Source organism: Anser anser, assembly GCF_964211835.1.
Source record: "Anser anser genome assembly, chromosome: 16".
NCBI classification, from domain to species: domain Eukaryota; kingdom Metazoa; phylum Chordata; class Aves; order Anseriformes; family Anatidae; genus Anser; species Anser anser.
Genome location: NC_139737.1, coordinates 13,161,211 through 13,186,128, shown reverse-complemented (window position 1 = coordinate 13,186,128; position 24,918 = coordinate 13,161,211). Strand labels below are relative to the sequence as shown.

Genomic DNA, 24,918 nt, shown 5'->3' with positions numbered 1-24,918 from the left:
GATGCCACCTCACTGCGAACGTGAGGCGTTGCACTTCACGCCAGGCAACTGAGGGACTGAAAGCAATTACAGGAACAGTTACAGCCAGAGTTATTACAACCAATTAGAATTATTACTGAATCAAATTTAATCTAGAGTTTGAATTATTTAAGTATAAGAGGGAGTTTAAAAAAAAAAAGTAAGTTTCCAATAAGTAATGCTGTCAAAAATTCACACTTAAGGAAAAAATTAACCACATTTTATATTCCTAATCATTCTCCATAAATAACACACAAGCAGTGCAACTGCAGTGACAAAAGCAGAGTGCACTTTGTAACACTGTACTTCCCCAGTAACTCCTGCTATGTCTCTGGATAAGCCCCTGATAAAACCATCATTCAGTTATAATTAAAAGACATTCTTAAAATTCTAGCTACTTATTTCAGTGGAATTGTCAGATGAAAAAAAAAAAAGAACACTATCAAAAGTAAACACAATTGTTACCACAGAAGTTTGTACCATCAATATATTAACAACTGCTGAGAAAAAAGCCCTACTTTGTGGAAATAGTGCCCTATTAAAATAATGAGATGAACAACAAAGTTAAAAAGTTGTATTTGAGAAAACAGATATACAGACAATCATCGCTGTGAAAGTAATACTGCACAAACAACATTTTGCATAGAGTACAAAATTATCATTTTGCCTTTACGGAAAATATAGTTAAGAATAAAAATATATATTTAAAACTTTTTTTACATCAGGATAAAATTTAAGACTATTAATCTATAAACTATTGAACATTTACAAATTAGGAGTCAGAACTATTACATTTCCGTGTTTGTAAGCATAGAAGGACACACAGTAGTTGTATCCTAATCAGTACGTTATTGCATTGTCAGTAAAGACCATTTCTGTACACTCGCATGTTCAATTTAATATTGTCCTACTGGCATTTAGCATAGACCCATACAACATTCCCTAGCTAAGGTTATAGATTCCCCTTTGAGGCCCAGAATCCACAAGAATCCACTTAGGCAAGAATACACCCAAGATTTCTGCAGCAGCAGAGCCCCAAGAACATCTTGAGACATGGCTACCATGGTTGGGTTACCAGGAGTTTCTGCACGGGAAGGCTGGTGGAACGTCAGTGCATCTAAGTACAACAGTTTGGGAGGGTGCTTTATTCATTTATTTTTCTTCTGCAGAAAGCAATGGATTTTTAAAAAATTGAGCTGGCATGAAACTTTAAAATTAAATGCTTCTGACTTCCACATTATTACCTGTCAAGTGGAAGTAAGGCTTTTTAGAAGTAGCAGCATCTTCCCAGATTTCAGATCTAATCAGCTTTTCCCCCGTAAGAGCAGGCAGCAGTAGCAGCAGCAATAGGTACATAATGCCAAAAAAATGTATTATTTGGCTTTGCTACAAATATTAGTAGGTTCTCAGTAACATTACCTTGATTGCAGGCATTTAAAATACATTTTTTGTAATGGTCAACAAGTATTCTTATTACCAAAAAGAAAAGGTAATTTGAAATTCAGTCATAAGAAAACCATGATGGCCTGATGTATTAACTTGTTCTGCCAGCTGCACAGCTTCAAGTAAAGAAGACGTAACATTTGAGAACTAGGACTGGTAATTATCTAGTTTCTAGATTATGGCTACTTCAGTTCTGTCATGAAACAGTTTGTGGAACACAAGACCAAGCTTAGAGTGATTTCAGAAATGTACAGCAGTCCTGATACTCATCTTGAGAAGCCCTTTAAGCAATATATACATATTTAAGGTATCTGGGTATAGAAAATAAAAGTTTGAGCCACTGAGCCAAGACATTGCTAACCCATTAGCTTAAACCATTCAAGAACAGGTTGAAAAATGAAAAACTGACAGAACACTACAAGTCATTAATGGCTTTCCAGGCGCTAGGAATTTTGTTGTCTTTGGTATTAAAGCACTTCTCAGCCTAAGACAATACCATAACAGTATCTGCTGCTCAGCGTTATAGAAGTGTTCAACTGAAACCACGACTCCAGTGTCCCTTACTCTCAGTTTGAGGTTGGCTTCCCAGCTGCTCGCACACACATGCTGTAACACAGTATGTCATGTAAGACACGGACCACGGGCCATGGTTTCGAGGTTCTGCGTCTCGCTGTGAGTGAACTTGCAATTCATCTCTCTACGATCCAGTGCGGTCTCATAACTTGAGAGCCATTCCTCTTAGTCAGTGGCGGAGAAGCATGCATTGCATTATTTGACACATAGACTGCCTCCCTTGAGGCATACAGCCAGTTTCGCTTCCTTTTTAGATTTCCTACAAATGCTCTAAGATACAAAAACTCCATTCTCAGGAAGTTTTCCCTGGTTAAGTCTCTGGAAGCCACTGTTATCCTGACCAGCTGATCCAACACCTTACTCTTCTTGCTGCTGGAAAACTCTTTGAGGTTGACAGGCTTTGACCGTGCATAAAGAATCCGAAACTCCTGGTCAAAGTGTGCAACTGCAGGGCCTGACAGGATCAAAATGTTACTGCTGTTCAGCTTCCCGTCTGTCCATGTAAAACTAGCAAAAGAAGAATGAGAAAATTTCAAGTTAATTCAAAATTATATTAAAGATCAAAGTATTAACTGAAAATTCTCTTAACAGTGTGCCTTGTTCTAAGGCTAAATATTACAAGCCACCTGTTAATAAGGAAAGCAGTTTTGAAATGTAACTATTCTTGTCCTTTTAAAGAAAACTGAAGTTAAAAAAAAAAAATGAAATTGCCACTTGCCTGTAGGAGCCTGTTGTCACTCTAATGCCATCGATTAACATGAACTTTTCACGGACTTTTCCAACAATTTTAGCACCTGACCTTGTGTAGTATGTGTTCCCAGTGATATTTCGAATTCTCATCGACTGTTAAAAAGAAAGATATGAAAAGATTACATGAATTTCAAAGTTAAATGATTGCATTTAAAGGAGTGGTCACCGACAAACTACAAAGGTTGCTGTGCAGCAGTGCAGGTTTCACCCCCCAGAAACAATTTTGTGGTGTTTTAGCAGGCAAAGAGAAAACACGCTAAGGGACAACCCCATACACTGGTTGTGCATAATGTGATTGTAAAAAACATTGCCTAATATCAGAGGGACCTGAACTCCACGTCTTCTTGAGAACCTCCCTCCATCAGCCTTTGAAAGCTCAGGAAGCCTGAGCAACTCCAGTCATCCTTTTAGAAATCAGACATTCCTCCTTCGTTTTCTTGAATACTCCACTAATATTTGTACTCAGAGAGCAACTGTGACAGCCTCTTGTAAAGATTTCAGCTTTTATATTAACTACCTTCTTATGCAAGCATGGTTAAATCTTACAAGAAAGGGCTAGAGCTACATAAACCCCATTTTAAGTTATGTCAGCAGGTGAAAGAATTTCTTCTAACAGCTCAAAGACTACAGTTATTATAGGACCAACTCTCTATCCCTGGAGACATTACAAGGCGTACCTTTTCCTGTTCAAGATCAACTCCCAGATCTCTGCACATTTTCAGAAAGTGGGAAAATGAAGACTGATCTAGAAGGATGTATGCTTTAACTTGCCGCTGGCTACAAGCTTCCAAGAGGTCTCTGAAAATATCGGTATCTGTGAAGGAATCCATAACCAAGGCAATCATCTGCAACAAGTTTCAGAAGAAATCATTAGGCTGTTTCCACAGCATTCCAAGAGAGATGGCGTGTGAGGAATTTGCCTTTGAATTTAAATATTTTCCCCCCTATTTTCTTCTCCTTGGTGGTTATGCAACCTGGTAGTCTTCTACAGTACAATGCATTCTTCTGTTGTTCACAGAACTGCTGAAACATTTAGGAGACATATAAGAAATAGCAGAAAAAGGAAGAAATAACTGACTAGAATAAAGTTATGTGATGAGGAGGGTATTTTGGTAAAGATGATTATAGACTACAGTACACCGAGGTACAGGAGATACAACATACTTCACTACAATCACTTATTCATGCCTCTGTATAGCTAAGAAAACATTATATACTGAACTCAAGGATGGAACCCATTGTTATTTGCCCCAGTTTTGGCATTGCTTGACTCACTTATAACAGATAATATCAGTTAGGATTTTTATTAACCCATTGTAAAATTTCCTTTTTTACAGTAATTAGAACTGTGATTTCAGTAGTGGACTTTGAAGCTTTTTTTGCCGGGATCTGTATTGGTTTGGTTCATTTGGTACACACAAACTAGCCTGAAAGCCTGTTGTGGAGAAACACCCCTTACCTATTTAAAAAAATTGGAGTTCATCACTAATTGCCAACAATGAGAGCTCCTGCACCTGTTCAGTAACGCACTGCTTGTGGCTTTTCATTATAGTTGTACTAAAGCCTTCCCCTTTTTTACTCTGTAACTTCACCTTCAAGATACAATTACACAAATCTGAGTGTTTCTGCCTTTTCCCCGACCTCTGGAGTGGTCCGCAAGACACCTCAAGGCATCCAGGAGACTGACACCTCTCCAAAAAGCAAGCGAGCTCATATAAAAAAAGTCCAAAAAAGAAAGACATTTTGCTGTCGGTCTTCTTCAGCTACACCACTCCTCCAGCTACACACCCTGCTTGGTGTGACAGGAGCACTGAGCTCGCCGGGGGCTGTCTAGGGGTGAGAAGACCTCACACCAATCAGACCAGCGGAAAATAAACGTGCTGCTTCGGGATTTTCTTAATCCTCCCAGATGCCAAAACAGGGGTCTGGGTAAGACAAATTTGGTCTCTGATTCCTAGACAAGAGGTCTTCTCCTGAGGACAGTCCCCTTGTTGTTAAAAACACTCTAAAAATTTTTAAAAGATGAGCTTATTTCCAAAACATAAATGGGTCGAAATCTTTCAAACTTTTCAAATAGGAAGCCAAATAGGTAAAAAAAAAAAACTCACCTGCGACCAACCGTGGCTGCTCATTGCACCTTTTTAAGATAGATCTGAGCTTCCCCTGCAGCTTACGGTTCAGATTCCCGTGACACGCCGAGCAAAGCCCCGGCGCCCTGCCCGCGCTCCTCACACCTCCCTCACAGCTCGCCCCGGTGCCCGCTGCCCTCCCACCGCCTGAGTGCCGGAGCTCGGGCGTGCGTGCCTTCGGGGCACCCCCTGACGGGGCGATTTATCGTGCTTTTTCTCCTAGCGAGGCAGCGTGGGGGGGCCTCCGCGGTGCCCCGCGCACCCACCTGCCGCGCGGAGCGGATCTGCCGCCGCACCGCCTCCTTGCAGCCGCAGCCGCTCTCCCCGCAGCCCGGCTGGAAGTGCGCCTCCACCCGCGTCAGCCCGCGGAAGGCGCCGCCGGCGAAGCCCGGCCAGCCCAGCTCCAGCGCCGGCGGCTCCACGTCCGAGCGCTCGGGGAAGTAGGTGAGCGAGGAGGCGGCCGGCGAGGCGCCGAGCGACGGCGGCTCCTCCTCGGCCGCGGCGGGCGGCACGGCGCCCCGCGCGATGGCCTGCACCTCGGGCTCCGACAGGAAGGGCGGCAGCTGCTCCCGCCGCAGGAAGGCCCGCAGCGCCTCGGGGCCGCCCGCCACCAGCTCCTCCAGCGCCAGCCGCTGCGCCTCGCTGTACAGCCCCGGCTCCGGCCCGGCCGGGCGCGGCGGCCAGCGCCCGGCGCCCTCCTCCAGGCACTGCGACAGGTTGGCCATGGCGCGGCTCGCTGCCGCCCCGGCCCTGCCTTTATAGCGGCCCCGCTGCCCCGCGGCCCTTCCCCGCCTCACGCCCGGCCCGCCCCGGGGCGGGGAGCAGCCGCCGGCGCTGCCCCGGGCCCGGCCCCGCGCTGAGGGCAGGGGGCGCCGCGAAATGGCGGCGGCGGGGCCGGCAGCCCCCCTCAGAGCGTCCTGGGGAAGGGGGAGCAGCGCGGCCCTCGGGCTGAGCTCCGGCTCCCCACCAGAAGGTGCTCTGTGAGGTTAGAGAGGGCAAACGGTCCTCCCGGGCAGGCGGCCGCGTTCAGCCTTTTCCTTCATTCCGCAGCAGCCAAGCGGGCAGGGCGTCGGTCACCGGGATGCAGAGGGATAGGTAAACAGAAGACAAAACTCGGAAGGGATCCGGTGAGAACCCCCGTGGCAAAGTGAGTTTATTTGTAAAAAAAGGTATTGTTCCTGGGAGAGCTCCAAAACAACCGTACAGCACACCAAGCTGAGAAGTACAGAGAACAAACACGGTTTTCAGGTGGATTTTGGATACATTCAAGCATTGCTGAACAACGAGGCTTTTAAGAATACAACTGTGACATTGGCCTTGAAGGTGTATTTGGGCTCCCTCTTTGCAACCCCCTTTCATCTCTGTTCCAGCTCTAGGAGCTGTGCGCCTCACCTGTTTAAGCAGGTGCAGTCAGCTTTTACCTTGCCTGCACCTCTCCGTGCATCTGCCTTACAGCTTTAGGAAAGAAGCAGCTGCTTTAACCTCCAACCTATAAAAGTAGCCGAGCCTCTTCATCAATACAGACCTCAAAGATAGAAATTCTAGTCAGTAGAATAAAGTGCTGCTGTCTACGCTTCGGTTACAGCTCTGCTGAGTTTTGGCTCATTCCTATTCATTGCTCCTTGTGAAAATAAATAACAGCTGAAATGTGCCACCTACTGGACAGGCATGCCCATAAATAAGAAGGAAATACCTCACGCAGACTCTGATTTGACTCTGAAGAATTCCGAGTCTGGTTGGTCACTAAAATATTGGCAAACAGGTCTAAAGAATAATATCACAGGTCAGATTTCAGAGAGAACTCAGAAAATCCACATGCTGCTCAAAAAAGTGATCCATCAAGCATAGACACATGCACAGTAATACTAACAAATGTCCATGTAGTGTCTGCAAAGTGACTTAACCCAAGATCCATTTAGTGTTGAAAGCAGAGCATTTTCAAAAGCTAGAAAGGCACTTAACTTTCTTTGAAGAACCTATTAGTGGATAAAATACAGAGCAGGAAACACAGAATACTTCAGAAAGCACAGTTTAACATAAAAACTCTTAAAAAATTACTTGTAAAAGAATAAAAACAAACAATCTAATGTTTTTGTAGTGTTTGAGCAGGGGCTTTGTTGTGTGTCCTCAGTGATTGTCTCACCACTAGGTTGACTCCAAAGATGCCATTTACAGGTCTCTCAACAGAAGCAAGATCATAGAATCAGTAAGGCTGTAAAAACCCTCCAAGATTATCTGGTCCAACCATCACCCTACTACCAATGTCACCCACTAAACCATGTCCCTAAGCACCATGTCCAACCTTTCCTTGAACACCCCTAGGGACAGTGACACCACCCGTTCCCTGAGCAACCCATTCCAATGCCTGACCACTTTTTATGAGAAAACTTCTGAGAAGAAATGTCTCCTAATTTCTAACCTGAATCTCCCCTAAATGGTTCAGAAACCTCCTAGACCAAGCCAAAATATGACTTAGTCTCAATTCTGGGAGAGACATTGAACAAAAGGCGTCTTCTGAAGTTGTGCCGAAAGGGGTGCACAACAGGAATGCTGCTATGAGACACTGAGCTCCAACTATTACCTCACCTCCTGCTCACAAGCACGATTTGCACCCCCAAACACTTCAGCACTACATTTACATTAATATTGAAACAGATCCAATCTAAGTGCTTCTAGTATTCAAAACTAAAAACTAGTTAAATGAGGACAAGTTCCCCTAAAACAGGTATGGCTATCTTGGAGCACTAGGTTGCTACTTCCTTGATTTTTAAAAGATGCTCCTCTGAGCATGTGCACATATATACAGATGTGTATGTATGTATATTATATATAGAGAGAGAGACACACACAGACATTAGGTGATCAAACTGAAGAGCTGGTTAGCTCAGTACTACCTACTCACTACCCTTTCAGAATGCTTAAGCAAGGGAAAGAGGATACAGTTGAACATAAAAACCTGCAACTGTTCCAATAGACCCTTCACAACTTTAATGGAAGGGCAATATTTTTATCTGTGAAGTCAGAAAAAATAGCTTTATGATTAATTTTTTCCCCTCATGCTAAGTAAAAGTCCCAATATTAGAAAGGGGAAAGAAGTATATATTGATAAAGTCAGTCTGAGCAAGGTCAGTCAGACTCAGATTTTTCCAAGTTTAGATAACTTAAAGCCAAAGAATTAGCAATCCTGAAGAGTAAACATATTAATGCTTTCTAAGTCAAGTATACAGAAGTACAATAAACCTTTACCACTAATGCATATAAGGGAAACATGTAACTGGTTATGGTATAAACAAAAACCTGGTTTTTATTACTTAAATCGCATAGTATAAAACAAAGTGCTGGAAAGGGATTTACTCTTGTTGGTATGTGTGCAAGTACCGGAAGGAATTAGAAGAATCAGCAGATAAGTGCATTTTGAAACCCAAACTTTTGTGCTCTGCATTCAGTACAGCAGTCATTTATTCAGAGAAAAGAGTGAAACGTCTCGGAGGCTGCGCAGGCTGGCACTGATGTCTCGCCTCTGATTTAGGTCGCATCTTCCAGTGTAGTGGTTCATGTAGTTTTCAGGCACACGTCTCCTTCGGGATAGGATATCCACCATGTGGCTGAACTTCGACCTGATGGTGGAGTAGTGGAATTGCCTCTCCTTATGCAGTTTCTGGAAATACTCTGCCCTGTGGCTGCTGGAGTATTCAATGGAACGAATAGAAGAGAGGGAGCTGGTAGAGCTTGTAAGAGAGCACTGGGAGGACGATGAAGACAGAGATCGCAGGCTACAATTTGATACAGACTTTCCAGGTGGAAAGGATTCTTCTTTTGATGCCCTTCTGTAAAGCAGGGGTGTTTCTGCATGCTCTTCTTCCTTTGTCTGTGTCACTGCAGTCTTCAGCAAAACTGAAGTCTGAGTCCCTGTCATTCTAGCATCAACAGAAGTTTGGGTGCCAATTTCATCTGTTAAAACGTTGGTCTGCGTGACAGCATTACACGCAGTCACTACGGGCTTCTCTTCCCACCAGCCAGTTTGAGTTGATGCGTTCTTTCGCTCCGCTGTGGCCTCCTGATCACTGAACCACTCCACTTCACTGATGAAAGAATGTCCCAGGTTACAAGGTTTGCCTCCAGGAGTATCTTCAGCCAGATCTAGTCCTTTTAACACTTTTTTGGGAGTACTAGACATCCTGGCAAATTCTGCTCTCAAATTGCTTTTTACAGAGTATTCTTTAGAGGACTCTATTCTGCTCACCAGATGATCAAATATTCCACTGTTCCTGGAGCTCGACAGACGCTTAGGGCTGATAGGGTTTGACTGGGCATAAAGAATTCTGAACTGGAGGTCAAACTGTTCAACCACTTGACCTGACAACAGCAGCAAGTTACAGCTGTTCAGCTTCCCATCGGTCCATGTGAAACTATTGGAAACAAACCAAGATTCACAGTTAAATTTCAGCTCACTTCAACACGTACATATAACAAGACAAGACTCCGCTTAGGACTGTTGTGCATAAGGGAGATACCAACTTGATTGAGTGAGTGTTCACTCTCTCCTTCAGGAAAACCTCTACATAGCCATGGCCATGTCCCTTCCTAGCTGTGTAAACCAAGGCAGTTTTCCTACTGCGTTTCCAGTTTTGGGTTAGTTCCACTTAAGAGTCAGAGAGCCCACTTCACATTTACCAGTACCAAGCAAACAGCAAAGTTAATACACCCTTCCTGCGGAACCTCCCCCTTTGCACAGCATCACCAGGCACTAACAGACCCCAACACTTGCCTGTAGGAGCCTGTTGTCACTCTAATGCCATCGATTAACATGAACTTCTCATGGACTTTCCCAACGATTTTGGCGCCTGACCTCGTGTAGTATGTGTTCCCAGTGAGAGTTCGAACTCTCATCAACTGTTTCAGGAGAGAAGGGAAAAAGTAACGTCAGATTTCAATTAAAGTTTTGATCAGTAATTCTGCATAAAAACAACTAGACACATTATGGAAGATTGGAATGAAGTGAACTTCCTTACATTATTTGGCAAGTGAGTCTTAGTGCTAAATTTCTGTTAGTTTAGGAGAGGCTGGAGACTCGGCCTGGAGAGAACTGCCAGTTCCAGCTAATTACTGACCACAAAGCTAGGAGTGCCTCCCCATACAGAGAAGCTCGCACTTGGGTCAGCATAAGCCTGTCCTAGCCAGGACATAACGCAGTCACGTCAGCTTACATTCAGAGGAATTGAGGAAGCCACCTGGGTCACACCATCCAAACCCTGAATTAAAGAGATGTTCCCAAAGCCATGCCACCCTTGAGCTTCCTGTGTTTGTTTTCCTTAGAGTCACTTTTCTTAACAAGCCCAAGGAACCCATTCTTGGGTTAAAGAGAATAAAGCTACTTAGATCTTGCAAAATTAAGTGCTTGAAGGTAGCCACTTTGTCAGGACACTCCATCCAGCACACTGGGGAGCTGCACAGCGTGGCTGTAGCTCCTACATACTGGTAGCATAGGGTAGAAGTAAAAGTGCCTTTTCTGTGTGGTTTTCAGTTGAGTGTGTGAGCAATTTAGGGACACTGTTTAGTGGCTGATACTGGTAGTGGGGTGATGGTTGGACCAGGTGATCTTGGAGGTCTTTTCCAACCCTCATGATTCTATGATACTAGCCAGTATTGGGCCTTAATCTTCAGGAGCTGAGAAACATTTCAAAACCAAAACAAGACATCACCACCCTTTTATTTCAGTTACCAAACTGACAGGATGCTTTAGTCTCTCAGGGAAGTCTGATGATTTACAGAAGGGTGTCTTTGATGTCCGAAACCATAAGCAGTAACACAAGAAGTAAAAAACAAACCACCTCCCCTCCACCATGTTTAGTACTTACACTTTCCTGCTCAGGACAGACTCCTAAATTCTTGCACATTTCCAAGAAGTAGGGTAGAAAGCCCTGGTCAAGGAGGATATAGACAGGGACCTTCCGGTTGTTGTAGGCATCCTGAAGGTCACTGAAAATATCAGTATCTGTGAAGGAATCCATCACAATGGCAATTACCTGTAAAAAGAAGTGGCAACACTTGTTTAAGAGCTTTACCTTGCACAAGGCAAGATCATTGCCTCCCCCATCCGTTTTCTCCTGCTGTACCGTCAAGGCCAAATACATATTTCTTTGCCCTGCTGCTTTGGCCTTGGCAAGTGTTAAACAATTTCTATGTTCTCCCAATGTTTCTGTAAATTCATCGTGTCCTGGCGTGCAAAGCATAAGACTGAAGAGATCTTTCCAGCATCTGCTGCAGTGTTTGTGCACAACCTGCTTTCCTACCTCATCTCCCGTAAGCAGACTTTTCTAAAACCCAGGAAGCTGACACGGCAGAGTCAGCAACCCCTACAAGCCATCCCCACTCCTGTGCTTCCCGATGTGTCAGTAGCATCCTGTGCTGCAGGGATTATGCTGAATGAGGAACTGCCATATCCAAAGAGCAGTTCTTATAGAGTAAGAAAGAGGGAGTTTTTACACTAAACCGTACCGACTTGTGCCTCCTGCAAAGCATTCTCAAGACTCTCTTCTGTGGCAAAGCCGCTATAGACAGCTGCTTCCCCCAGGAGAATTAGCTCAAACAGCCTCTCTCGGTGTCACAGCTAAACATCTCAGACACTCACTGCTTTCTCTTCAGGCCATGCATCCCTACGTGAATTACCATGACAAACTAGTTCTGTAGCAACATAATAAACTGAATACGTCCCATAAGAGTCTGGAAATGGCATATTCTGAGTGTCCATCCAAAACCCACACAGGAAAACCATCCAGCTGCTCAGGAGCAGATGCAGACTTGTAGTAACACTTCTTTACAGCAGGCAAGTCCTAAGAGGAAGATTCCCTTCCAGTGGGCCAAAGATAAAACAGTCTTACATTTGCAGACAGCCTCCCCGTTCAGAACAACGCTGTGTGCCATTTCTGCGCTAGAATCCCAGCCCCTCAAAACTGGGATCATGCAGCTGCGTGGGTGCAGACACAAAGGATTTGGCTTCACGACTTACTTCCCTTATTGTTCCACTAGATCAGCATCAAGGACACCAGTTGCACAAGTGCTGCAGTGCCTGCCTGTATCAGATAGCGGTGTGTGCGCCCTACTGCCACATGCCCAAGGCACACATGCACGCAACGCAGCTGCTGTGTGTGGCATCGCCTATGCTCAGAGGAAACATTTCCCACAAGAACAGACTGAGCTTCGCATTCACACCTGTGCCCTGCTCCTCAGGCGATCGGCTCTAAACAGATGATTTCTTAGTTATAAAAAACACAGACGTGGTGGTATTTCTACATAAAGTTAGTTTACACCTGTGCTTCTTACATAACTCCTCTGGTCTCCTCCACCGTATCACTACATTAAGTGCCAAAATAAGAGAGAGAAAATTAAGATACTCTGGACGAGACCAGGTGAGTGAGAAGTTAACCCCTGAAAACACAGAACAAGAGGTACACAATTCACAGTATACCCTTTGGAACACTGCTGCCTTCAAATGACTACTCAATTAGAAGAGCATTTTAGATCTAATCCCAGTATTAGAAATTGAAAAAGAAATAAAGTTGTACTCAAAGTGAGCAAGAGTACAGTTATGTGTATAGGAGGTAGGGAACACACTTTTCTCTATGCTGGGCCATTCAGGATAGCAGAGGCAAGACAGCAACAGTGCCCAAATTAGTCTCTCAAGCCAACTGTATCTTAGCAAGCTGAGAAGGAACTGTACAGCGTCTGCAGCTTTCCTGTTCCTCACATTAACCCTGAGAGCTCAGCTGTGATCGCACAGCTGCTCACAGTAGTTCAAGTGACAAGGGTCAAAATTCTCCCTGTCCCACACCCAGGAAGCTGCCTCCCAGGCCAGGCACGTATGCTGCAGTGACCAGAACAGCTCGGCGCCTGTTGGCTCCACGCGAGGGAAGACGTTTTGGCCAGATGCTACAGGCAAGAACATGAAAAACAAGAACAGCTTTTTGGAAAAAAACAGCTGTTTTCATGGGGTTTGCTTGAACCACCAGACCGCTCACAGCTACCTGATACAGGACCTTTGCCAACAGATCTTCGTGTGTGACTGCTTCTGGCAAGCAGCCCATGCTCGTGTCATCCTCGTGCACGCCCCAGGCTTCTGCTCTTGGGCAGGCAGGGACCCGGCTCCGTCGCTAATTCTGGGTGCGCCCCGTGGGAGCACCTCACCCAGAGCCAGGGATTGCTTCACCTGGAGAGGAAGCTGTACTTTTAAATTTTGGCCAAGCCAATCGAAAGGCTGCTAGTGGGGAAGGTGGCTCCCTCCTGGGACTGCAGTTAGAGGTTACAAACTCAATTAGCGCTGTGAGTTACAGAGAACAGTTACAAGTTACTCCTCAGCACGGCTCTTTTAGGCCATGCCCTGCCTCAGATCAAAACCACCCGCTCCTGTGAAACGGGAGCCCTGCTAAGAGCAGCTCCGCACAAAACTTTGGGTCAGTCAACGAGAAAAAGAGAAGCAAAGAAAGGAGTTACAGTCACAGCGCTACCTCTGCGGATAACGTTCCCTGGATAAGGAAGGATACAACACAGACAAGCCTTTGTGAGACAGCGGGAGGCTTTGGCAAGCAACTCCGGCTTGCGAGGTGGCGAAGCTGGGTGACGAAAGGCAAGCCGGGACCCGAGGCACGGGGCCGGCAGCACCCACCTGCCGCGCGGAGCGGATCTGCCGCCGCACCGCCTCCTTGCAGCCGCAGCCGCTCTCCCCGCAGCCCGGCTGGAAGTGCGCCTCCACCCGCGTCAGCCCGCGGAAGGCGCCGCCGGCGAAGCCCGGCCAGCCCAGCTCCAGCGCCGGCGGCTCCACGTCCGAGCGCTCGGGGAAGTAGGTGAGCGAGGAGGCGGCCGGCGAGGCGCCGAGCGACGGCGGCTCCTCCTCGGCCGCGGCGGGCGGCACGGCGCCCCGCGCGATGGCCTGCACCTCGGGCTCCGACAGGAAGGGCGGCAGCTGCTCCCGCCGCAGGAAGGCCCGCAGCGCCTCGGGGCCGCCCGCCACCAGCTCCTCCAGCGCCAGCCGCTGCGCCTCGCTGTACAGCCCCGGCTCCGGCCCGGCCGGGCGCGGCGGCCAGCGCCCGGCGCCCTCCTCCAGGCACTGCGACAGGTTGGCCATGGCGCGGCTCGCTGCCGCCCCGGCCCGCCGGCCCTGCCTTTATAGCGGCTTTGAATCCAAACAGCGCCGCGCCGCCGCCGCCACTGGGGCAGCCGCGCTCCGCCTCTGCCTCCCGTTGGCTGCGGGACCCGGCGCGGCTCGGCACGGCCCCGCCTGGAGGCCGGGCCCGGCCCGTGAGGGGAAGCGGCGCCGGGCGCAGGGCCCGCACCCCTCGGCCTCGCGCTCCCCTCAGGGCCGGGCGGGGGCGGCCCCGCTCCCCTCACGCGGGCCGGGCCAGGAGGGCGAGGGCCCGAGGAGGGCCCGGCCCGCAAAGCCCCTGTCAGACACCCGGCCTCCAGCAAGGACAGCCGCGGTTTCGGCCTTCCTCCCCGGCCCCATAAAGAAAGGAACAAGTTACGAGTCGCACCTACCCCTGCCCGGATTTACTCCCCTACGCTCCTCCTGGCACTAACAGCCACAGGAGCGGCGGAGTCGCTCAGGGGGAGTCCCAGACTGTAAACCAAATAAATAAAAACCCGCGGGCTTTTCTGTATTATTAAAAGAAATTTAATATAATTTTTAAATTAAAAAATTCAATCTCTATTAAAGACACAAGTCAGGTACTAATACTGTCAGACAAACCCTTTTGGCATGGGTTTTACATACAATTTATGATTTTATGCATTGCTTCAACATGTTAAGAAACCACCTTTTCATACTTACAGTAGCAATAAAGTCAGTTCCATACAATATCAAATATCCTTTTTTTAAAAAAAAGTTTTAAATATATTAGACTCTGATTGCCAAAATGCCATTTTATACACAAAGCTGCTAATACAATATACAGTTCTTACATTATTTTTTTCACATAAAATACATTTCATCAGGTTTTATTTGTACATCATTTACTACTGATCGATGGAATTACGAATTATTGCAGAAGGCTTGCCATCGTGTGTTACATCCTGTACATGCAGCAGTCGCACCGAGCTGTACAAGGGCTGCCAACGCTGCCGTAGTTCCCTCGTCCCCCCTCGGGACGCCAACACCGCAATCCACAGGCTGAACGTGCCGAGGTGGCAATGCTAAGGCTGCATTTGCACCATTTGAAAACCCGTATGTCCCGGTCAGGTGGAGACAATTGTATTGGTGTAGATTTGGAACAGGTCTCTTGAGCACTGTCTCCTCTACCACAGCTTCCGCAGCTGAAATACAGCAAAATATTCCGGGCCCTATTTTTGCCATGGCAGATGTTGCCTGAAGAACCCAGTGGTACTCGAATCATGCGGGGCCACTGACAAGTCCATTACCAGCATGGCCAACATCAAAACAGCAGAATAAAGCTGAAGAACAACCAGGAACAACAAATTCTGTTGTACAGCCACAGACAAAACAAAACTAAATTCCAAATATTAACTCTGTTCTATGGTAAGAGGCTAGACCTTGCTACTCAAAGTATCTTCTGGACTCTGTCTGTGGAGAACTGCTGTAACTGAGTAGGTCAACAAGATTTGTTAAATTAGAATGAAGATCCTGATCGTTTCCATTCTCTGTGTTTAGAAATGGTGATCATGAGAGAAATGAAAGAATGAAAATTGCAGAATCCTACATGCTCTGAACTGCTTTCCTCTTGCAATAAAGAACGGCACAGCATAGTCACTGCAAATGTTCCAGAGACCAGAAACCAAATTAATTTTAGCAAGTGTGATAAGGCACAGAAATATCCAGACATAGGGAGGACACCTTCCAGCAGGTACACAACAGTAAATCTGTGGCTCACTACAGACCAGTTCTCTTGCTTTCTCTGTTAAGATATTCCTATTTCATGGTATTGCCAATTTTGTTTCAGCATAGATGATTAAAGTTAACAGAAGCCCAAGATTAAAGCAAAAGGACACCGAACAGAGTTTATGCCATTGGGAGATTATAAGTGCTTTCACCTGCAACCCCATGAAATAAGACTCGCTCAGTGTACTAGAGAACTCACTGCCTCCACTGCATATCGGACTGATTCGTTATTGCTATTGCTCTGCCATGCTCTTCTCCTCCCCTACCAGGAATTCCTCAACCATGTCATTCCCCGACCATGCCTACAATGTGGTGCAGAATCGCATCAGCAGGAGTCAGTTCTTACCAAAACCAGGAGGGTTTTAAGATTCTGGAGCACCACAGAAGTGAGGCTAACTGAGATAAAATCGCATCACTGGGTACATGAAATACAGACCTGGGTCTGAAGCCAAACAGATCCCAGCAATGGTACTGAAGCCCTTAACTAATATTTCATTGCTGGGACTTTCCTGGTGGAGTTCAGTAAAGCAGATACGCTATTTTGAGACACTTTTTTTTGCATCTAAATAAAGTCTTTCAACATGGGAAGTAAAGCTGCTCTCAATAACTAGTTAGTTTGCTATAAACACTATGACTAGCACTTTGGAAGATTTTGCAAGCAGAAAAGTTACTCCCATGTGCAGCTTTGCCTACAGCAGGCCTGTCAGCACACCCGTGTTCTCAGATCTTTGTGTAGCCTGCACCAACTACAACCTTCGGCTTACAGCCGATGGAAGTGGGACTCTGATCTGACCTTCAGTCTGTACGTAGAGCTTTATAGAACCTAGAGTCACTGAGTACAGTGTAAAACCCCCAAGTCTTCCTCTAATAAGCCAAGTGCCTGATACGCCAGTCACAATACGATTCACAGTTTCTACAGCTTTTTAGCAAAATGAAGATCCAGTGAATTAGCCAAGGTGCCTTCTGCTATGTACTCGAGAGCTTTCCACTGGGATGGTCTTATTAAAATGCACAGATAATTGAGAGCACTATTATTGTAACATTGCTAAATTTTACAATGAAAAGCCCTGTTCCTAGAGGTAGGCTCCTACAATGCATGTACAAGAACATCTACGTTTTCATTGCTCCCCCCAAAGCCTGTTTGTCTCTACAGCACTTTAGAAGCAGGCTGAATACCCGCTGTACTGAACCGCTCATCCCAGACCTCCAACCAACAGCTCTTCAGGCAGCATAAATTATCAGCTCCTTCCCTGAGCTTATTTGCCAGTGCCCCGTGGGCAGTGACTGTTACATCTGAAATGTCACCAATACAAAAGCATGAATCCATTTTAGGTCACTCTTCAGCTGTCTTCCCAAGTCCCACTCTGATGCATTCTGTGGAATGGAAGATAAATACTTGGCTTGGCTGTGACATAAATCCTGGGATATTTATCAATTACCGATTCTCTCCTCTGAATGAGAAATGATTACATTTGATCAGACAGCACTTGCCTTCAGAGGACATGTTAGTGCTAACACCAGAAGAGCTGTATTATGGCCAATTTACAATTACAATGCAAAGTCCAATTAATGGATGCTTTATAATCTAGAACCTGTAGCCTTTTTCTCCTGATAGTAAATCAATTGTTGTTTTGCTCAAATCACAGCTAGAATAATGAATTTCTGGGGCTTCACACATAACCAAAGTGAGGTACCAATGAACTCAACGCTATTTGTCTAATGTGGACTGGCGTCCTACAGCTTTGCTGTATCAGTAGCTCCCAGTGAGAGCAAGCCTCTAACTACTTAACACCATTGCATCCAGCTGCCTCCTTTTCATGTGCGTGGAGCTACGTAGCATTCAGTACACTCGATAGCACAAAATTGCTCTGGGAAGGAAAATGGCCCCACTCCACCTACCTCTGGGAGGGAAGGCATCAGCAGGGCCAAATCTTGCACCACTTACTACCTAGTGGGTAACAGCACCAACATTTGCTATACTGAGTCCAGAATGCTCGGGGGTTTGGATGTGAGGAGGCAATCCCAGCACCATGGGAGAGCAGGGGCATCTGGAATCATCTTCCCCCACTCAGTAACACCCAGGCTACGCTTGGTTTTATCCCAGATAAATTTTCTCTAGGTAAGCAGAAGATCCCCTGTTAACTACACAGAGATGCTGTAAAGTCTGTCCAGTTACTAAATCATCTTCTTTCTACTGGATAGTCTTTTAATTTCCCTTAAGGTTAAGCACAAGAAGTATTTTCTAGTCTTATATTTATACTATGCATTCCAGGAACGGAGGGAGAGCTGAAGTCGGCACATTAGCCACAAACAGGGCAGCACAAGCTACTGGCTCTGTGTCAGAAAAAGCCCAACTTCTCTGTTTCAGAACAAACGCAGAAACCCCTTAACTGGAGGGAGGCTGCAAAATAAATAAATAAATAAGCAGACTGACTGCTACCATTTCCCAATTCGTTCCTGAACAGGCCCGTGGCCCTGTGACATTACACAGCCAGCCCCAGCGAGAGGCCAGACCTCAGGGCACACTGCCACGGCTGCGCTGGGAGCAAAGGAGAGAGCCTTCCCTCCCTTCGTGGAGCTGCCCAAAACGCTGCACGTGGAGAGTGAAGGATGCTTCTGGCTGCTGGCGAACAGAGGGTAGCGGCTTATGCTCGCTGGCAGCCTCAGCCAACTTTTTATGGCCTAGAAAAAGGCAAGGCTGCGGGGATTCCCAGAGGGGAAGCGTACGAGTGAAGTGCAATACTGATGTCTAACAGCTGCCAGCTAAAAGGGTGACGGGTGGAAGCTGCATTTTCTGTTGCTCAGCTGAAGCACAATTACACTGCTGCCAGCGTGATTTAATCCACCGATGGCTTACAGAGCCCCAAGCAGGCGTGTGTTTGCAGTCTGGGATTTCAGCTGCCCAAGATGACATATTCATAGAGATAGTTACCTGTGGGATAGCCCCTGTGCAGAAAAAGGTTTGAACATTTACAGTTATTTCTGCAGATGCAACTTGTTAGCTCAGCTGTAGCCAGTTCCTCGGAGCTGGCTCCCATGGGGCACTTTCCTTTCAACCTCACCCAGGTACACAAAAAACGTGACTTGCTGAAACACCAGTGCCAAACCCCCCTGTTATACCATGCAGGAGTTTCTCAGGTACGTCAGAGCTACATGAACTACATCAAAGCAGTGGTGTTGGTGCACCAACCTCTCTACAGCAGAGAGGCTTTGCTGAGTACAGCATGGTGCTGGGTGCCCTTGCACACAGAGGCAGTTAAGCCCCATTCTGACAGCTACTGATGGTGATGATTTCATCACGGGAGCAGGAAAAAGCCAAAAAGTCTCCTGTCCTGCTGCAGTGTTCAACTACCAAAGCAATGACTTAACAGTTATTCATCAGCCAAAGACTTCATGGTTAACCTAAGTGTCGTAACATCTAGGGAGGTTAGAAACATTTTCACACCTTTCTAGGTTAGTGCAGGCAAGCCTTTCCTCCTCTCCCCTCCCAAGCCCTGTGGTTCTGGAAACCCAGAAAAATCCGAACACAAAGCACACCGCCCCAAGTATCTGTGTTGAGCATACAGAGTAAACAGAATCAATAAGAAAGTGAGATCAGCAGAAGTCTTTTCAGTTTTAAACAAATTAAAGTCTAAATAGTACAAATAAGTGTTTTAAATTACTTATCCCAATATAGACCTTTGTCAGTATTTTATTGCAGTAAAATTCTATTGCCAAGGCCCCTTATTGCAACACCGGTTTTAAAGCCTGTCGAGTGAAGCCTGTTCCAGGCAGAGTTCTGCTTAAAACCTGATGGCAGTCTGCATGACGAGTTCACATGAGCAGAGCAGGACCCAGCCAGCGCACAGTTTCTGATGGTGAGCTGGCACTGCAAGGAGACAACACCTTGCAAACTTCCTAAAGCAGGCGCAGCATCCACACTTGCTTGTTGCTCAGCCCCTGTAGATGCAGGATCCAGCTGCAGGGAAAACAGCTCTGTCCACTCGTGCAAACCTTGTGTTGAGGCTGACCACCCCTCCAGGATATGTGCATCACCCAGGAGAGAAAATTCAGGTCTGAACTGTCACCCTCCAGAAGCGTGGTGGCTTGCAGCAAGAGGCTCAGATGCAAATATATTTTAATTCCTATCATTTCTTCTTTCCAAGCCATCCCATGACTCCTCAAGGATGGGGAAGCAGCTCATACTTTCTTCCCCAGGGGGAAAGACGTGGGCATCCCCTTTTACATCCTACCGATGCATATCCCTTCCTCTCCTGAGAGCCTTGCTCCACCTGCATTACTCATTCAACTTCAATGGAAGTAATTGGCAGGGTAAAGTACAATTCAAGATGAACGAGGCCGACACAGTCAGGATGTCCGTAACCAGATCCTCCCCGTGGAACGCCAACAACCTGGCCACAGTGATAGATCCAACCAGCCCACCCACTTCTCGTTTCCTCTGGGGCAAGTAGCAGGTAAGACTAGGAAATTCTGCAGCACCCATGCACCTTCTCTTCCATTTCCTCCATGGGAGCTTTGAATTTCAAGAGGGGTGGCTCACCACTGGACACCGTGTAATACACCGAGGTCCCATTGGAGCTGTAGGGAGAAGTCCTGGATCCGATTAGGTGCGACTTGGCCTCGCCCCCGTTTTCGGCAACTCCTCCCATGCCGCTGCCGAAGTGGGTGCTGAGGAAGGGGTGGTTGAGGAGCTTGGCCGCAGCCCGCTGCCGCTTCAGTTCTGAGAGCGTCTGGTGGCTGTGCTCCTTGTAGGCGCCCCAGAACTGCTGCGTGTCGGGGAGCCCGGGGTTGCCGTAGGGCAGCACGTGGCCTGGGCTGCCGTCGGGGTCAGCGTGCATGCTCCAGATGTCCCCGTTGGAGAAGGTGTACTGGTACGTGCTGGCCGATGCCATGAGTCCGTTCTGGAGGGGGATCTCGGAGTCACACTGGGTGCTCTTGTTTGCTAACTCTGGAAGGAGGGCAGAGTTCTCCAGCACTGAATTCTGTAACAAGAAGACATTAAAGAAGAGCATCTTCCCCCGTTCTCCACGTACAGTTCATCCCAGTGACAACTTCCTAAGTCAGCTCACACTCAGCCTTTCAGCCGGAGGTACTGCAGCAAAAACATCAAATTCACCCACCAACAGGACCCTATAATGCTGTGAGTCCCAACCAGGGGCTGCTCCCAGCCAGGAACACAGAAATTTTAGCACAGAAGGACTCAGAAAAAAAAATATATAGATTGAGTGATATGCATGTTAATAGAACATGACAATTACTCAATTAAAAACAAGTAACTGCAAAGCAATATAGAAATTCCTTTGTGACTACCTGTTTGTTAGCTCTACAGAGAAATGCATGTGTCATAACTAACTGCTATTTTTTCTGAACACTCTGGTTCACTAGGGTCATATCTCAAACCTATTTAAGCAGCTGTAAATCCCAAACAGCCTTTCCACTGTAGTGAGATATTCCTGTTTATACTAAATGAGAATTTGGTCTTTTGCTTAAATCTGATGGATAATAAATCATAAATAAATAATAAATGATTACAAATTTTTCAGCCACATCCCACCCCAGGGCACCCACTGCTATTGAGCCTGCACTACCCACCCTCCTCTGAAACTCTTTAAAACAACTGAGATTCCTTACGGGGTCTGTATTCTCCTGGTCAGACCGAGTCTCCCCCATTTCTCCAATGAGACCCGAATTCCTTCCTTCTTCTGCAGCCCCCAGCTGCTGCCAGACGATGGCCTCTTTCTCGCACTCTTTCCTGTAAAGGTTTGTGCGGTCCGACAGGCTGGCCCTCCTCACCACCTTCCTGTGGGACACAGGGAAAGAGCATCAAAGCTGTGAGCAGGATATGGAACATCTTACCCTCTAACTCCTCTCACCTTCTCCTCGTGCTTCAAGGCATCTCCCACTGGAATGTAACGTGAATTTAGTTTCCTGGCACCCACGCAAAGCAGACAAAGGCACTAGTGTGGATATTAAAGGTGGGAGGAATTTTAAGGAGTTTTAAAGTAGTACTGCAAATGTGGGTTAGATCTCACACAGCTCACCTCATGGATCTACTCTGCCAGGGGAGTAAATACAGAGGGAAAGGGCCGGTGAGATAAGGGAGTTCTGTGGTCTGCAGGACTGCTTTGATGTCTAGCAAAGGTCTTATAAAGGCATTTGCAAAGTGTCTGAACACAGTATCTTGGCCATGAGAATTTATTGCTCTTCATTCCCCTTCCCCTCCACCTTCCTCATTAAAGCTGTCAAGAAGCTCAAGTTAATCCATCTGAAGCGCTGATTCTCAGTCCCAGCTACCAACAGTCCAGCAGGGTAAATCCTCACCACCTGGCTCTGTTCAGGGCAGCTCTAAAGAATCCCTCGCCAGAGGAGCTCTGCCTTCCACTGACAGCCAGTTTCTGCCTTTCAGAGTGTGCTCCAAAAGGACAGACGGGCTCGTTCTCTGCGCGCTGACCGCGGGGTGCTCGGTGGTCACACCTGGGTGGCCAAGCAAAGGCGCCGGGTGACCTGCGGGGAACAAGGCACTCACCCCCGGCTGCCGGTGCTGGAGGTCCTTCGGCTCAGGGAGGATTTGTGCCTCATCTGCGACTTCATGATCACGTCATGCTTGTGTTTCAGCTCCAGAAGTAAGACTTTGAATTCCTCTTCTTCACAGAGATCTATGGGGCACATAAACCAGGCCGTTAGTCAGACCATTCACACATGGTACCATTCGCAGCGTGGTACTACCTGTGTCTTCCTAGTACATACAACTCAAAACGCCAGGAGGAGAAAGGAAATTTAAGCAAAATATGCTTAGACACATTTATCTCCAAACAAACTGCAGGAGGCACAGTGGTTTGGACACCTAAGTGGGATCAGAAAACAAGAGCTGCTCACTGTGACAGTGGCTCAGCTTTGCGATGATCCAGCTGTTCAGCTAGGTTTTGTCCCATCTCTAGCAGTATGCTTTGCCTTTACCTGTGACAGGGTGAAAGATATATTGACCAGTGTCTCAACACTTCAAGGTGTGAGGAAAAGAAATTTCCCTAATTACCAGACTGCACCTCCCCTGGTTATAGCATTTTTACTTAAGTCTCCAGAACTTAAGACCAGACAAAGGCAGAGCAGGTCAGGGTAGAAGATGAGAACTTCCATCCTTGTAAAAAGTCCTGGAAAAAAATGAGGATGCGCAGATTTTGCAATTAAGAAAACCTTAATGCCAAAGCCTTAATGCTCAGAAAACCTTTTGCCAAAAGAAAATGTGGCACAAGATAATAATAGACATGGTCAGATGCTAACACTGGCATTTTTACTTCCAATCTGTTCCAGGACTTGTGTGTTTTCTCTTCCCTCTCCAACCCTGATAGGTTACAGCACTTCATTGCACCAAGGCAGAACTAGAGACACACAGGTTTTAGGGCTGCACTCCGCTTTAGAAGTGGTACACCAAACCCCGCTGCTGTGGGGTAAGCCAGGTCTAAGACCATAATGCAAGAGCAGGGAGACTCCAAAGCACAGGAATAGAGGGATGACATGAGTGTGGACAGACAAGACAAAACCTTGGTGCTCAAGAAATTCATTCTCCCTTCTTTTTATGAGCAGGAAGAAGCATTTTCAGGAGTAACAAAGTCGGCTCTTTAAAACTTCAATCCCTGTTAAAGTCCTTATAACTTTGATTCTAGACACCTGAAAAATGAAGTGTTAACACTTCTGAAAACACCATCTGAGGACTCCAGCAGGCTTAGAGGCAAAAGCTTCTAAAGGATTTTCTTAATGACTTTGATCTCGTTATTTAAGATTAGTAAACCCACCTATTGGCATCTCATCCAAAGATGTCCTGGCACTCAAGCTAGCCCCATGGGACACAAGCAACTCAGCCATCTGCATCTAAAGAAACAGAAAGAAAACCCAGTTAACAGAGGTATTTTAGGAAATCGTTTTCCACCTCAAACTGAAAAGTTGGAAGATGACAAGAAGCAATAGGATGCATGCTCAACTTGCCTCACATCTTTCTGGTACATGTGTGATGTTAAGTATAGCTCCCACCATTCAACTGCACAGACATACTCTTACTGAGCTTTCTCAGCAAGAGCTTCTTTTTGGAGCCCTGTGGATCTCATCTGACACCATCCAGCAAGTCCAGCCCTAGTACGGACTGCTTGTTTGTACAGGCAGAAAGAAATGTCACCCTCGTACACGAGTTTTGCAACAAAATCCTTACCTGTCCCCAGAAGGCCGCCGCATGAAGAGGTTCCCAGCCGTCCCAGTCCTTAACATCCAGGCTTGCCCCCTGGTCAAGAAGGACTTCAGCTGCATGCAGGTACCCATTGGCTGCGGCTATATGCAACTAGGAGACAAGGAACAGAGCATGAACCACCTGCAAGGACCATAAACATTTTTTTACACTGAGCTTCAGTGAAATTTCCTGGATGATGTCTGACTCTAGATTCAGACAGGTGGCACGTTGGGCATTTGGCAGATGCATTTCCATCAGGTCAAAAGCAGGTTGGTCCTGTTACTGACACTCAGCATCACCTGCATGTAATTCTGCTGGGAGAGGAAAGTGCTCAACAGTGCTTAAGATCTCTTACATATATGGCTTAAAAAGTAATGTTTTCAAGTTTTAAATCAGGGCTCCTAAGTGCTCCCCAATCAGCAAGCAAACAGCACCATTGAAGTGCCAGCCTGCCAGGGAGAACATCTAATGTGAACTCTACATCCCTCACGCCAGAAAACATCTCCTCTTCCCCACTAAGTTCTGTGGATGTGATTTTTTGATGAAATGTTGAGCATGCTTTAGTCAGGACTCCCTTTGTGCAAGTGCACTTCCACTCATTCTATGATTGCTTTCACCATTTGAAAATCAGAAACATTTAAATCCATGGCGACTTCTAGTTAAAGAAATCTGATTTTTCAGATACTGGCCTCCAACTACACCCATCACTTTGGAGACATGAATAATAGTCTCCTGTACTCCACCATGACCCCTCATGTGTCTGAGGATTTTCATAATTGCTGTCTGCTGCTGCCTCTCTGAGCACGCCATTGACCTGTACGCCATTCTGAAGGTATGAACTTCATTCAGAGCTCATTCTACTTCAGCTGTGCTAAAGAGGAGCACAAAAGCGTCTTTTCAAA

At 46.6% G+C, this 24,918-nt stretch overlaps 3 protein-coding genes across 9 annotated transcripts in view; all 3 read right to left on the bottom strand.

Annotated features, from left to right (window-relative positions):
- Positions 1 to 577: 577 nt before the first annotated feature.
- LOC310882386 (protein FAM83D-A-like) lies at positions 578 to 5,716 on the bottom strand. Its single transcript, XM_083801063.1, has 4 exons — positions 5,180 to 5,716; positions 3,462 to 3,629; positions 2,753 to 2,877; positions 578 to 2,541 (listed from the first exon to the last, which is right to left on the bottom strand). Exons 1-4 carry the CDS (start codon positions 5,636 to 5,638, stop codon positions 2,151 to 2,153), a joined length of 1,143 nt encoding a protein of 380 aa, XP_083657189.1. The 5' UTR covers positions 5,639 to 5,716; the 3' UTR covers positions 578 to 2,150.
- Positions 5,717 to 6,036: 320 nt separating this feature from the next.
- On the bottom strand, positions 6,037 to 14,112 carry LOC310882384 (protein FAM83D-like). Its single transcript, XM_083801060.1, has 4 exons — positions 13,576 to 14,112; positions 10,772 to 10,939; positions 9,682 to 9,806; positions 6,037 to 9,322 (listed from the first exon to the last, which is right to left on the bottom strand). Exons 1-4 carry the CDS (start codon positions 14,032 to 14,034, stop codon positions 8,368 to 8,370), a joined length of 1,707 nt encoding a protein of 568 aa, XP_083657186.1. The 5' UTR covers positions 14,035 to 14,112; the 3' UTR covers positions 6,037 to 8,367.
- A 445-nt stretch (positions 14,113 to 14,557) lies between these two features.
- PPP1R16B (protein phosphatase 1 regulatory subunit 16B) overlaps positions 14,558 to 24,918 on the bottom strand; it is a 60,601-nt gene continuing 50,240 nt past the window's right edge. For 5 of the 7 annotated variants that reach the window (XM_083801058.1, XM_083801055.1, XM_083801054.1 and 2 more), the window contains 5 exons: positions 24,002 to 24,127; positions 23,592 to 23,667; positions 22,328 to 22,457; positions 21,433 to 21,601; positions 14,558 to 20,783 (listed from right to left, as the gene is read on the bottom strand). In XM_083801058.1, the coding sequence (XP_083657184.1) occupies positions 20,262 to 20,783; positions 21,433 to 21,601; positions 22,328 to 22,457; positions 23,592 to 23,667; positions 24,002 to 24,127 (1,023 nt within the window). In that variant the 3' untranslated portion in view covers positions 14,558 to 20,261. The remainder of the gene's footprint in view (positions 20,784 to 21,432; positions 21,602 to 22,327; positions 22,458 to 23,591; positions 23,668 to 24,001; positions 24,128 to 24,918) is intronic. The other 2 variants (XR_014572932.1, XM_083801059.1) reach the window with 2 other exon arrangements.

Excerpts from the sequence above, each read along its gene's own strand:
- LOC310882384 (XM_083801060.1), bottom strand. The coding sequence starts at position 14,034 with ATGGCCAACCTGTCGCAGTGCCTGGAGGAGGGCGCCGGGCGCTGGCCG. Across the intron at positions 10,940-13,575 it reads AGATCCGCTCCGCGCGGCAG|GTAATTGCCATTGTGATGGA; the intron begins GTGGGTGCTGCC and ends TTCTTTTTACAG. Across the intron at positions 9,323-9,681 it reads GTGACAACAGGCTCCTACAG|TTTCACATGGACCGATGGGA; the intron begins GCAAGTGTTGGG and ends TGTTTCCAATAG.
- LOC310882386 (XM_083801063.1), bottom strand. The coding sequence starts at position 5,638 with ATGGCCAACCTGTCGCAGTGCCTGGAGGAGGGCGCCGGGCGCTGGCCG. Across the intron at positions 3,630-5,179 it reads AGATCCGCTCCGCGCGGCAG|ATGATTGCCTTGGTTATGGA; the intron begins GTGGGTGCGCGG and ends AACTTGTTGCAG. Across the intron at positions 2,878-3,461 it reads TTGATCTTGAACAGGAAAAG|TCGATGAGAATTCGAAATAT; the intron begins GTACGCCTTGTA and ends TCTTTTTAACAG.